Genomic DNA, 11,940 nt, shown 5'->3' with positions numbered 1-11,940 from the left:
TCTGTCTCAAATGGAGTAAAAACACAAAATAAAAATCGTGCGTGTGTGTGTGAGAGAGAGGGAGAGGGAGACAGCAGTCCCATCTTTCATTGCGTTCTGGGACAAGTGAGCCGGAAAATCACCATTGATCTGGCAGCCCTTTCGTTTCTGCGCCACACAGAAGCGGGCGTGTCCCCATTTTACAGCCTAGGAACCTGAGGCTGCGTCCCTGGCGGAAGAGGGCCGGCTGCTCGGCTGCTCCGACGGCCCGTGCCCGACGGGAAGCTGGGAGCCCGATGTGGACTTCCCGGAAAGGCGGGAAGTGTGTCTGTAAATTGGGGTGGAGGGAGTCCCCTTTCCCCGCCCCCAGGCCGCGGCGTGGCCGGGCCGGGGGCGGAGCTGGCGGCGGAGGGCGGCCGCGGGCCGGCAGGGCGGGCGGGCAGGCGTCCTGGAGAGCGAGCTGGCCCGGCGGGAGGACCGGCAGGAGGAGGGCGACCCTGCGCACCGGGCCGTGCCCCGCGGCCTGAGCGGACCCCGTGAGTGAGCGCACGGGCCCAGCCCCGCTTCCACTTTCATTTCTCCGGCGGTCCCTGTCCCGGCGTGGCACTGCCCGGAGGCGGCCCGGCCTGAAGACAGACTGGCCAGCGTCTTCGGTCTGGTCCGAGCGCCGAGGATCGGAGCTGCGGAAGTCGGAGGTGGGGTGGCGGTGGCGGAGGGGGGCGTGTCCTCGGGGGCGGAAACGTCAGCCGGCGCCTCTGGGTCCCGCGACCTGACCCCGACAGCTGGCTGGGGGCTCGGACGCGGAGGGGCTGCGGAGGGGCTGCGGAGGGGCGGGGGCGGGCGTGGAGTCTTCGCTTCGCCTTCTCTCTGGGATCTCGGTCCTGCAGGGCCTCGGGGGCTGGATTCTGGGCTCAAAGCAGAGCCCGGGGGCGAGGGGGGGCAGGTGTGGCCGTGGCAGGACGCAGTGCCATACAGGCAGGGGGCACCTGTACCCCGCATCTGCAAAGGCCGCCGGCCACCCTGGGAGTACACGGACATCCAGCGTCAGGAAATGGGGTTGAAGCGCGCGGCGGCCCGGGGTGGGGGGGTGGGGGGGGCAGTGGTTCAGGGAGGGGCTTGGAGACTGAAGAGAACGCAGTCGGGACGGTAGGTCCGCTGCCCTGTGCCCACCCCCAAGCTTACACTTCCCTGGGCAAGACCCAGGCCTTGATCTGCAGCTGGAAGTGGAGTCTGACTGCCTGTTGGGGGGCGGGGAGGGCGGCCAGGAAGCAGGTTGCTCTGTTTGGTGGGAAAGATGCTGCCCCTCTCTTCCTCCATCCTCCGCCCCAGCCGGCCAGGGCAGGAAAGTGGCTCTTTACTCCTGGCCCTGGGCTGAGCCCCACCTGAGCCGGGTTCCCAGTCCTGCCTGTAACTTGTTGTGTGAACGCACGCTGGCTCCCTTCCCGGCTTAGCCTCCCCACCTGTACAAGTGAGTGCGCCAGTTGATTTCTCGAAGCTGTTTTTACTTGGATCTACACTTTGCCTAAGCCTGTGCCAGGTCCTGCCCTAGGCCAGAGGTAGCCCATGGCCAAAGGGCAGGCTTCATACGGAGGGGGAGATCTGGGCTCTGCCGGGCTCGATAGGGGAGGCTGCGGAAGGAGGTGGCTTCCTCCTGCCCGTGCTGCCGGGTCAGGTGCGGACCAGCGTCAGAAAACACAGCCCGAGGGGGGAGGGGGCGGGGGCGGGAAGAAGCCCGGCTGGCAGGTGCAGACAGGCGGGAAGGAGGACAGCAAGGGTAAGGTGAGGGGTCCTGTGCCAGGTGAGGGTCTTTTCTAATCCTCCTGAGAGCCGGGAAACCCCACCCCCCGCAGTGAGAGAGTGCCTGGGGCAGAACATTCTCCCTCAAGCAGAGTTTGAAGTGCAGGCAGCAAATGAAGTGCATAAACTTTTCTGCAGTCAGGAAGCTCCGATCCCACCCTGGACCCTTCCCCAGGTGAGCCGCTGAGCCGCTGAGTGTGGGGCTGGGCGAGGTGCTCCGGCACCTGTGAGCTTTCTTCTCCTGCTGCAGCCCTGGGCCTGCTGTGCACGCCGCTCTGGTTTACTGGGCTGTCCCCAGCCTGACCTGCCTGTGGTGGACACACGAAGGCCCGCTGCTCCAGTGTCTGGTTGGCTGCCAGAAGTAACAGCCTCCCCACCCCGCATTGCCATGCGTTCGGTCACACCCATTCCTCACCTCGTTCCCAATCCTGGCCCAGTATTCCTGGAGACTAGAGAAGGGAACTTGCTCCGGTGTCAGCCATTCGACCTGAGGTCAAGGCCAGACTTTTACTGTACAAGCCCAGTGTAGGGCTGAGGGCAGGGGTCAGGGTCAGAGCTCAGTGCTTAGCTTACACCCCGTGTTAGTACTCGGTCTGGGGTCAGGGTCACTCTCAGCAGGTGTCTGGGTCTGTGCTTCCCAACAGCTCTCGCACTCACAGGGGAGAGGAGATGACTGAATACCCTGAGACTCTCAGAAACCGCGCTGCATCAGAGCAACCCAGGCTTCGCTATAGGGGCCACCGAGCGGGCCAGTGGTGGCTCTGAGACTCGAACCCAGGGCTCCCGCCTCTGAGCCCGCTGCTCTGATAGCTGCTCCCCAAAATTTGTGTGGAATCTGGGCTCCTTCAGTCCTAGGAGGCAATACAAACATGTCTGAGGTCTGGAAGGGCCCAGCTGGGCGGGTCTGACTGTGTTCCCCCACTTCCGGGTGCCAGGCACACACTAGGGGCAGTAGGAAATCTGCTGAGGGGCAGGTGCAGGGGGAGGGGCTGGTGCTGTTCAGGCTTGGGGGAAGGCTCTCCAGCCATCTTCAGAGGAAGCAGTACCCTGAGCCTGTCCCCTCCCCCCCACACACCAGTTCCTCCAAGCACACTCAGAGGCCGTCCAGCTGGCCGTGTGAGGGCCCTTTCCTCTTTCAAAGTGAAGCAAAAAAGGAAAGGAAAGGACATTTTTGGTAAAACGGCCTCTTCTGCTCCATGGGAATCCCCGGTGGCCGGATGGACTACGGGATATCCCAGAGGAAGCCAAAGGCTGGGACCCTGCCCCCAGCACAATGCAGCCAGGCTCTCCCACGCTGCACCTGCTGGGCTGTGGGGTTCCCAGAGGCCCTCTTGTCCAGGCGCCGCCTCCTGGCGGGCCCACAGGGAGCCTCTGCTACCCCTGCAATGGTCAGTAGCAAGTCTGTGGAGCACCTGTTTGGAGCAGGCTGAGATGCAATGAATGCCAAGAGAAAACTGGGGGGTGGAGGGGGGAGGTGGGGTTGGCAGAGGGCCCAAGGTAGGGTGGAGAGGGGGCAGGGCGCCAGGCCTAGGGGATGGAGCTGCAGATTCCTGGCCCCAGGGATGCAGGATTGACCCAACGCTGAGCAGTGGGAGGGGCAGGATGTCTTGGAAAGTCAGGCCCTGACCACCTGCTCCCCACGCCCTTGTCCTTAGCAGCACCTCCAACGTTCCTGCCTCTGGAGCCCCGCACTCCGGGCCCGGCCTGGCCATGGCGCTGTGCCTGAAACAGGTGTTTGCCAAGGACAAGACATTCCGGCCGCGGAAGCGCTTTGAGCCCGGCACCCAGCGCTTTGAGCTGTACAAGAAGGCGCAGGCCTCGCTCAAGTCTGGCCTGGACCTGCGCAGCGTGGTGAGGCTGCCTCCCGGCGAGAACATCGACGACTGGATCGCCGTGCACGTGGTGGACTTCTTCAACCGCATCAACCTCATCTACGGCACCATGGCCGAGCGCTGCAGTGAGACCAGCTGCCCGGTCATGGCTGGCGGGCCCCGCTACGAGTACCGCTGGCAGGACGAGCGCCAGTACCGGCGGCCGGCCAAGCTCTCGGCGCCACGCTACATGGCCTTGCTCATGGACTGGATCGAGGGCCTCATCAATGACGAGGACGTCTTTCCCACGCGTGTCGGTGAGCGCCACGTGGCAGGAGAGGCAGGCCTGGCAGGGAGGGAGGGAGCCCAGCAGAGCCCAGGGCACAGACAGGCATTGAGCCTGGCGTAGCAGGGCAGGGAGAGGCGATGGGATTCTTCTCATCCTCATTGAGTAGGAGAGGAAACCGAAGTTGAGACAGGTCAGGTGTCTTGCTCAAGGTCAATGACCGCCTGACTCCCATGGGGCTCTGTGCTCAAAGCTTGAAGGTCCCACCAGGGACCAATCCGGGAAAACCACACACTATGATTCTCAGAATGTTCCAGAACAGGTGCCCCCCAGGTGTGTGCAGTAGGTCCCCTCCAGCCTCCTGGACAGGCCCTCTGACTCCTGGTCACAGGAAAGGAACGTGACTGTTGACTGGGGGGGCTCTCTTGGCGTCTTCATCTCAGACTGGAGCTGTGAGGATGGAATTTTCCCTGGCCACAGGCCTTTCCTTATCAGCTGGGCAGCTGAGCCGGTGAGGGTGGGGAGGGGAGATGAGTGATGTCACGCTGGCCCTGCCCCCCGCCAGGAGGGGTGTGTGGGTCAAGAAGCTGAGCAGTCCTGACACTGCATCACAGCGGCCCCACCTGTACCCAGCTGGTATCGTCAGAGGTGGGTGGGGCGCATTGGGCAAGCCCAGAGGGGAGAAGTCTGAGTGCTGAGGGAGGCTGGGCACTGAGTCACAGTTCAGTGCCCTTGGCTCCTCCCCATCAGGTGACCTGCCCTTTCCTGCACTATCACGTCCAACAAGGAGTACCTTTATTTCACAAAGGAGGAAACTGAGGCAGAGAGAGGGGAAGTGGGCTGAATTGGGAGGGAGTCAGAACGGGAGCATGGGCCTCTTGGGGCCCAGAACCCAGGAAAAGTCTGGGGGGCCCCGCCTGAGCAGTGAGGAGCCAGGTGGGCCAGGTGCGGGCCTGACTCTGGACTCTTACTTGCTCATAGCCTTGTCTCCCTAGACCTGTGAGATCTCAGCTCTTTGCCTTTAACCTTGACTCCAACCACAACAGAGAAAAGGACTTGCAGGCACTAAGATCTCTGCCCTGGGCATGGGGGGCTGTGCAGAAGCTGAGCCTTTTTGATAGTGCCCAGAACATTCCTGGGGCCTGGTCCGTGTCATTAGTCCTTGAGGGGCACTGTAGAATGCAGGGTGCAGAGGGCTTTGACTCCTGCCTGCAGTCTGTTCCAGTTAATAGTTACGGGACTTGGGCACAGGGCTTCACCTTGACACGCCGCTGCTCTACCGCCACCAACCATCAGACCCATCAGCAGAATTGTACTAAGGACTCGGACTCGTGACAAAGCACAGGGGTTTTGCGTGTTGTTGTTTTTTTTAATTGATTGATTTGAAAGGCAGAGTGGCAGAGAGAGGAAGAGATAGGTAGGGAAGACAGAGTGACAGAGCTTCCATCCGCTGGATCACCCCCTAAATGGGCACATCACTTGGGGGCTGGGCCAGACCCAAGCCAGGAGCCAGGAGTTTTTTCCAGGTCTCCCATGTGGGTGGCAGGGACCCAAGTACTCGGGACATCTTATGCTGCTTTCCCAGGTGCATTAGCAGGGAGTTGGATTAAAAGTGGAGCAGCTGGGACTCAACCCACTGCCCACAAAGGATGCTGGCATCGCATGTAGCGGCTGGACCCACTGCGCCACAATGCCGCCCCAGATGCATATGTTTGTGGGGAGACTTGGGCTGTAACTGCTATCATAGTCCAAGAAGGGCTGGCCAGTGACCCCCAGCAAAGTCCTGCTTTGGGTGATGAGGACATGTGAAAGGTGATTTGTATTTCGGCAGGGGAGTGGCCAAGCCAGTTGTGTGCTTCATTAAAAAGGAAAGTAGGGGAGGGAGCAAAACCACTCTCTCTGTCTCCCAAAAGGAAGTGTGCTTGGCGAAAAGCCACCCTGGGCTTAGGCTGAGTGTGTGAGGGAGGCTGGGCGAGGCAGGGTTTTGTCACCAGCGTGCTGATGGCCCCACCCCTCCCCCTCCCCCTCCCCCTCCCTAGGAGTTCCCTTCCCCAAGAACTTCCAGCAGGTCTGCACCAAGATCCTGACCCGCCTCTTTCGCGTCTTTGTCCACGTCTACATCCACCACTTCGACAGCATCCTCAGCATGGGGGCGGAGGCCCACGTCAACACCTGCTACAAGCACTTCTACTACTTCATCCGCGAGTTCAGCCTGGTGGACCAGCGGGAGCTGGAGCCGCTGGTGAGGTCCAAACCCCAGCGCCCTCCCCACCAAAGCTAGCCTCGGGGGTTTCAGGTCCAAAGCTGCCTGCTTTGGGAAACTCCAGGACCCACGTGGATCAGTTAGGAGAAGGCACTTCACTTACTGAGAATTCATTCAGTGCCAGTTTATAAACCCAGCCCTGCAGCCTAGAGGTGGGCATGGGGACAGGAAAGGGACCAGGCTCAGGTGGAAGAGCAGCTGGGCCCTGCCTGGCAGGCTGAGCTCTGACTGCCCCCTCCTTACCTTGTGTCTCTACAGAGGGAGATGACAGAGAGGATCTGCCACTGAGCCCAGGCCCGGACGTGTTACCCATCACCTGGACGTCTGAACACAGGCTGGTGGGGGAGGGGACTCTCGGGAGTCTGGCAGCAAGGGAGCGGAAGACCCTGGGACCCCTCCATAAACCCGAAGCCTCTGGACTTCTGCTTGTCGGGAGTCTGACCACACGTCCCTCTGACTGATTGTGAACGAGGAAGCAAAGGGCTTCAGGGTGGGCAGATAGAGGGAAGGAGGGGCCGAACCTCTGGGGTGAAGTCTGGGAGCACGGTCAGCCAGGGGGTTTCTTCCCCGATACTTGGCCCTTCCGTGGTGATGTGGATGTGGCTGAAGTGATGGCAAGAAACCTGCAAGAGAGAAAGCGGCCTGAGTGTGAGCAAGCCCAGATACCTGTGTGCGTGTGTATGTGTGTATGAGAAAGAGAGAGAGTTTAATTGTGGGCTATGTCTGAGAGGTAACTGCTTTCAACCTTCCTGGCACGCAGTAGACCCTCCATAAACATGGGTGGATAAATGGGTGGATGGATGAGTGGATGGATGAGTGGATGGGAGGATGGAGAGGTGAGTAGGTGGATAGAGACTGGGACCATCAGACCGTGACCTGTAGGTGTGATGACAGGTCAGCAGTGCCCCTGCTCAGTGTGTCTAACAGTTGTGTAAGAGCATGAAACATGGTTGCAGCTGCAGCTCTACATTTCAACCTGTAGGCAACCATCTTCCATGAGCACGGGCCCTGGGAACCCTGGGAAGCTAAGAAGAGGGCGTCTTGCCTGACTACCACAGATGCAGGTTCTGATTGGTTCAGCCAGAGATGCCCCTGAGCTATCATTTCACTCATCTCTCTGCCTTCAGGAGGGCCAGCTGGGGGTTGGGGATGATCCTTCGGGTCCACCAGGGTACCCTGGTGCTTACACCGGGCACGGTAGATGCCGATCTAGCTTCCCAGATCTACAGACCTGGCTCCTAGGATCTGAAGTTCCAGCACAGAATAGTCTGCCAGCCCGAGAGCCGGTGCAGCATGGACTGGTGACTCTGCAGTCTTCTTTCCCATCCCAGGACATTGAGGACCACACAGCTGATGAAAGAACTGTTGCAGCGTGAAATGCCCCCATCCTGGAAGTGCCTGCCTCCTTCCCAGCCATCCTGAGACATTCCAGCTGTCCACAGGAGCCCGAGCTGTTCATTCTGTACCCCATCACTCAGTACCTCCATGCCCAGACCTCCGGTGGAGCTAGAGAGCAGGAACGGGGTTCCACCCTCCCAGAGCCTCCACACTGGGAGGCTAGGCTGGAGAGCTGGAAAGGACCCGAGGGTCGTCCAGACTCAGCATCTCAGCATGCAAAGGAGAGGAGGGAGCCCTCTGCAGTGGGCTCAAAGTGAAGCTCTCATGGGGCTGGAGTAGAAGCCAATGGTCCTGGCTCCCACCCCAGGGCCCATTGTTTGCTAAGGAGAGGTGTGGCAGGCCCTCTCCAGAACTGTTCCTGCTCTGAGCAAGAATTTCAACCCCGCTGCCTCCCGGGCTGGCTGGGGTTGGCTGCTGAGCCAAGCCTCCAAAGTCATGCCCCTCTCAACGGCCTAGAAGCTGCCTGCCCTCTGGGCAAACAGATGGAGCTCCTGGGACGCCAGCTGGGCTGGGGACTGCTGCTGCCACAGAAGTTCCCAAGGGAAACATGCTGGCCGGAAGCTGGGCCAGCAGCTCTGCAGTAAGGGACGTTGGAGCTTCCGCAGAGTGGACTGTGGCTGGCAAGATGGATTCTAGGCTGCGGCCAGGGCTGATTGCGGGGAGGGGGAGGAGAAATCTATTTTTGTGAAACAGGGAAACTTTATTGTTGTTATTTTTGGTAAAAATAAAAGAGGTGAACTAAAGCAGCCAGTGGTGGGAAGCTGTGGTCTGGGTGCCACATGGTTCTTGGCAGACCGTGGAAGGAGCTGGCCAGAATGGCAGTGGGAAGCACTCTTGTCCTGAGATCCTGGGCCATGGCCATGTGCAGGGCTGGCTGGTGTGGTCCTGCGTGGCTCAGCTCTCCAGGGTGGGGACAGCCAGGTTCTCCGAGGGCGCTGGGCATTCTAGACCAGGCTGATCTGGGGCCTTGGTGTGTCCGGGGCTGGCCCCTGCCTTCCAGGAACTCTGTTGCGAATCATCCCTTGCTTCAGCCCAGGTTGCCTGGCACTAGCTGTTCTCATCCAAGTGCCTAAATCTGGGTGGTTTGGGGGACATCATGGGTTAAGGGGCAGCGTAGAATTAGAGTCCCAGCGCTAACCACTGCAGAGGGAAGCCGTGCTCCGGAGGAAGCTGCTTGTTGCTGGCCGGATCTCAAAGCGGGCATGGCAGGACACGGGCCGACTCCTGGGCTCACTCCTCAGCAGACTCGTGATTCTCTTGACTCAGGTGCTGCTGTCAGTCCGTTGCCCCTGACGCACAAGCTGCCCAGACAGGAGTCTTGAGAGTCAGCAAAGGCCTTCCCAGAGTGCCCCCTCTGCCTACAAAGGAGTCAGACTGATTGGGCAGGGCTCTCCCTGGAGGCAGAGGCCTGGCTTCCAGCCCCACTCGGCTCCTGAGTTTCCACGGCAAGCCCGTCCTCCTGTACCCCTCAGTTTCCCCTTCTGTTCCATGATCGAGGTGGAGGTGGAGGACACTGATCGCTGAGCTCCTTTGTAACTCACATTACTCATCGTGAATCATTCATAACAACAGGAGTAGCTACTGCCGTGTCTCGGGCACAGCTCTCAGTACCTGACATACAATAGCTCACTGAGTCCAGTTTGTCCATGAATGTAGAAATATATGAATACAAAGCCAACTGCCTGACTCCCCTCCAAGTCCCTGGTATCCCCCACTCCCTTCACTCTTTTTTTTTTTTTTTTTAAGATTTTTTACTTATTTATTTGAGAGGCAGAGTTACAGACAGTGAGAGGGAGAGACAAAGAGAAAGGTCTTCTGTCCGCTGCTTCACTCTCCAAATGGCTGCAATGGCTGGAGCTGCGCCGATCCGAAGCCAGGAGCCAGGAGCTTCTTCCGGGTCTCCCACGTGGGTGCAGGGGCCCAAGGACCTGGGCCATCTTCTTACTGCTTTCCCAAGCCATAGCAGAGAGCTGGATGGGAAGAGGAGCAGCCGAGACTAGAACTGGTGCCCATAGGGGATGCTGGCGCTGCAGGTGGAGGATTAACCCACTGTGGCACAGCCCTTCACTCTTCTGAGATCTCGATGGCGCTTCACTCTGCTGTCCCATCTTCTGGTTTACCAGGAGAAGCCCAAGTCCAGCATTTGCACACCTCCCATGACTGATCACTCACTACGTCCTCTCAATCATGGGACTGCTCATGCCACCAGGAAGTCCATTTTTAAATACACTATGGCAGTGAGGGCAGATTTATTTCCAAACTTTGTGGCCTAAGGCCTTCACCTGACGTGGGAGGGTTGGTAAATACATCGGGACGCCAATACCAAACTGCTTTGAGAGATGCAGAGAGGGAAGCTTAGAAAGGAGAGGAGAGGCCGGCGCCGTGGCTTAACAGGCTAATCCTCCGCCTTGTGGCGCCGGCACACCGGGTTCTAGTCCCGGTCAGGGCGCCGGATTCTGTCCCGGTTGCCCCTCTTCCAGGCCAGCTCTCTGCTATGGCCCGGGAAGGCACAGGAGGATGGCCCAGGTCCTTGGGCCCTGCACCCGCATGGGAGACCAGGAGAAGCACCTGGCTTCTGCCTTTGGATCAGCGCAATGCGCTGGCCGCAGCGGCCATTGGAGGGTGAACCAACGGCAAAAAGGAAGACCTTTCTCTCTGTCTCTCTCACTATCCACTCTGCCTGTCAAAAAAAAAAAAAAAAAAAAAGGAGAGGAGAGCAAAGAGAGCCGAGGTCTCAGCAAAGCAGAGAAAAGAGAGCCCCCCTCCCCCCCAGGAGAAAACCCAGCAGGGTGGGGGTGCTGGGAGAAGGTGTATTGGCGGTAGAGTGGCAGTCTGCTTGGCTTTGCTTTCCTGTTGGCTCAAGAAGCACAGTGATGGCTGGAGTTGCAGTAAGCCGTCCTCTCACCCGGGGCTGCGCATCCATCCACCTGCCGAGTGAAGGGTGGCCCCGCAGCCTTGGCCCCCAGGAACACAACAACCTCTTGGGGCTTCCCTGCTGCCACTGTGGAATGTGTGGTGAGAGGATCCCCAAACTACACCTGCTCTGGGAGAGGCCTCATCTGATGTGAGGGGGACTCCATTGCCGTGTGGAAGACATAGCAACTCTTTTTAAAATTCTTATTTATTCAGAAGGCAGAGAGACAAAGAAAGAACTTTCATCTACTGGTTCACCCCCTAAATGCCTGCAAGAGCCAGGGTTAGGCCCAGGCTGGGACTAGAAGCCTGAAATCCAGTCTGGGTCTCCTAGGCTGGGGTGAGGGCAGAGCAGAATGTGGGCAGGGACCCAATGGCTTCCGCCATCACTGCTGCATCCCAGGTACATATTAGCAGGAAGGGACTCAGCCCAAGTACTGTAACATGGGATGCGGGTGCCCCGAGCAGCATCTTAGCTACTGCACCCAATGCCCACCCCAAATACAGCAATTTTGGGAACTTGGATTGGCGCACAGTCCTGAGTGACCCAGGACCTGCTGGATATTGAGACAGGAAACAGAGAGAACAAGTCAGCAGGGCCTCTGAGGACTTGAAGTCTGGTGTAGCCTGGGAGTGATGGGCGGGAGACACCAAGTTATACAGGCGCCTTCGGGTTGGGCTGAGGACCTGTAGAAGGGTCTGAACACGGACACGTAGAAGGCTCTCACTCCTCCTCCAGCTGTCAACCAGATTGGGAAACCGAGCAAAGTCCTAAACACTCCCTGATGTATCAGATTTCTCATCACACAAAGATTGAGCCCAGAAGGGAAAGGCAGTAAATGTTTGTCAAGTGACGGTGGGAGGCAAGTCCAGGGGCACTTTAACAAGCACTGCTCGCCAGAACCTTCCAGGAATCCCGAAGCAGGCAGGGAAGGAGGCTTACCTCCACGTCACAAGGGAAGCTCACTCAGTCAAGGCCTGTATTAAACCCCAGCCAGCACGCGGAGCCCCTCTCAGTGCACCTGCAGCTGAGGAAGAGGTGGCATTAATCTATTGAGGTTTGTCTCATTTTAATTTTTAAATTTTTTTTAATTTTAATTTTAATTTTTTAAAATTTATTTTGAACTACTGAGGGTGATGTCTATCAAAGGTGAAACTGTAGGCATCCCGACCTTTAAAAGAAAGCTCCGTTTTATAAGAGACCAGCAGCATCTCCCCGTGTGTAAAATATACCCAAAATTCCTTCCCGGCGTGTAGCAGCGCTAAATAAATGTTAATTACACCCGCCACTGCGGGCGCCCCTCCCACCCAAGGCTTCCCTGGCCCAACTCCGAACGGAAAGCGTCCGAAGCGGATAAGCCCCACCCCCGAGCCCGCAACCTCCCCGCCTCTCTCCTGCCACGCCTGCGCAGTTTACTCAGCTCGCCCCGCCCTCCGGGAAGCCATAAGAGCGCAGGCGCAGCTCCGCCCCCTCACGCCCCTCTCCAGTCGGG

General features: G+C 58.8%; 1 protein-coding gene across 3 annotated transcripts; it reads left to right on the top strand.

The window, feature by feature from the left end:
• The first annotated feature begins 452 nt into the window (after window positions 1-452).
• MOB3C (MOB kinase activator 3C) lies at window positions 453-8,272 on the top strand. Of its 3 annotated transcripts, none has more exons than XM_062191247.1 (4): window positions 453-674; window positions 3,435-3,904; window positions 5,913-6,115; window positions 6,395-8,272. In XM_062191247.1, the coding sequence occupies exons 2-4, from the start codon at window positions 3,487-3,489 to the stop codon at window positions 6,422-6,424; spliced, it is 651 nt and encodes a 216-aa protein (XP_062047231.1). In that variant the 5' UTR covers window positions 453-674; window positions 3,435-3,486; the 3' UTR covers window positions 6,425-8,272. The 3 variants fall into 3 exon arrangements, with proteins under 3 accessions (XP_062047231.1, XP_062047232.1, XP_062047233.1); XM_062191248.1 differs by having other exon boundaries at window positions 3,432-3,904; XM_062191249.1 differs by having other exon boundaries at window positions 496-515.
• Window positions 8,273-11,940: the final 3,668 nt, after the last annotated feature.

The sequence above is a fragment of the Lepus europaeus genome, chromosome 5 (genome assembly GCF_033115175.1).
Source record: "Lepus europaeus isolate LE1 chromosome 5, mLepTim1.pri, whole genome shotgun sequence".
NCBI classification, from domain to species: domain Eukaryota; kingdom Metazoa; phylum Chordata; class Mammalia; order Lagomorpha; family Leporidae; genus Lepus; species Lepus europaeus.
Note: the sequence above shows the minus strand (reverse complement) of the source record. Positions and strands in the feature narration are given on the sequence as shown.

What these genes read in the sequence shown, in the direction of transcription:
- MOB3C (XM_062191247.1), top strand. Translation starts at nt 3,487, where the DNA reads ATGGCGCTGTGCCTGAAACAGGTGTTTGCCAAGGACAAGACATTCCGG. An exon ending in CGTCTTTCCCACGCGTGTCG is followed by an intron (nt 3,905 to 5,912) that starts GTGAGCGCCACG and finishes CCCCCTCCCTAG; the next exon opens with GAGTTCCCTTCCCCAAGAAC. An exon ending in AGCGGGAGCTGGAGCCGCTG is followed by an intron (nt 6,116 to 6,394) that starts GTGAGGTCCAAA and finishes GTGTCTCTACAG; the next exon opens with AGGGAGATGACAGAGAGGAT.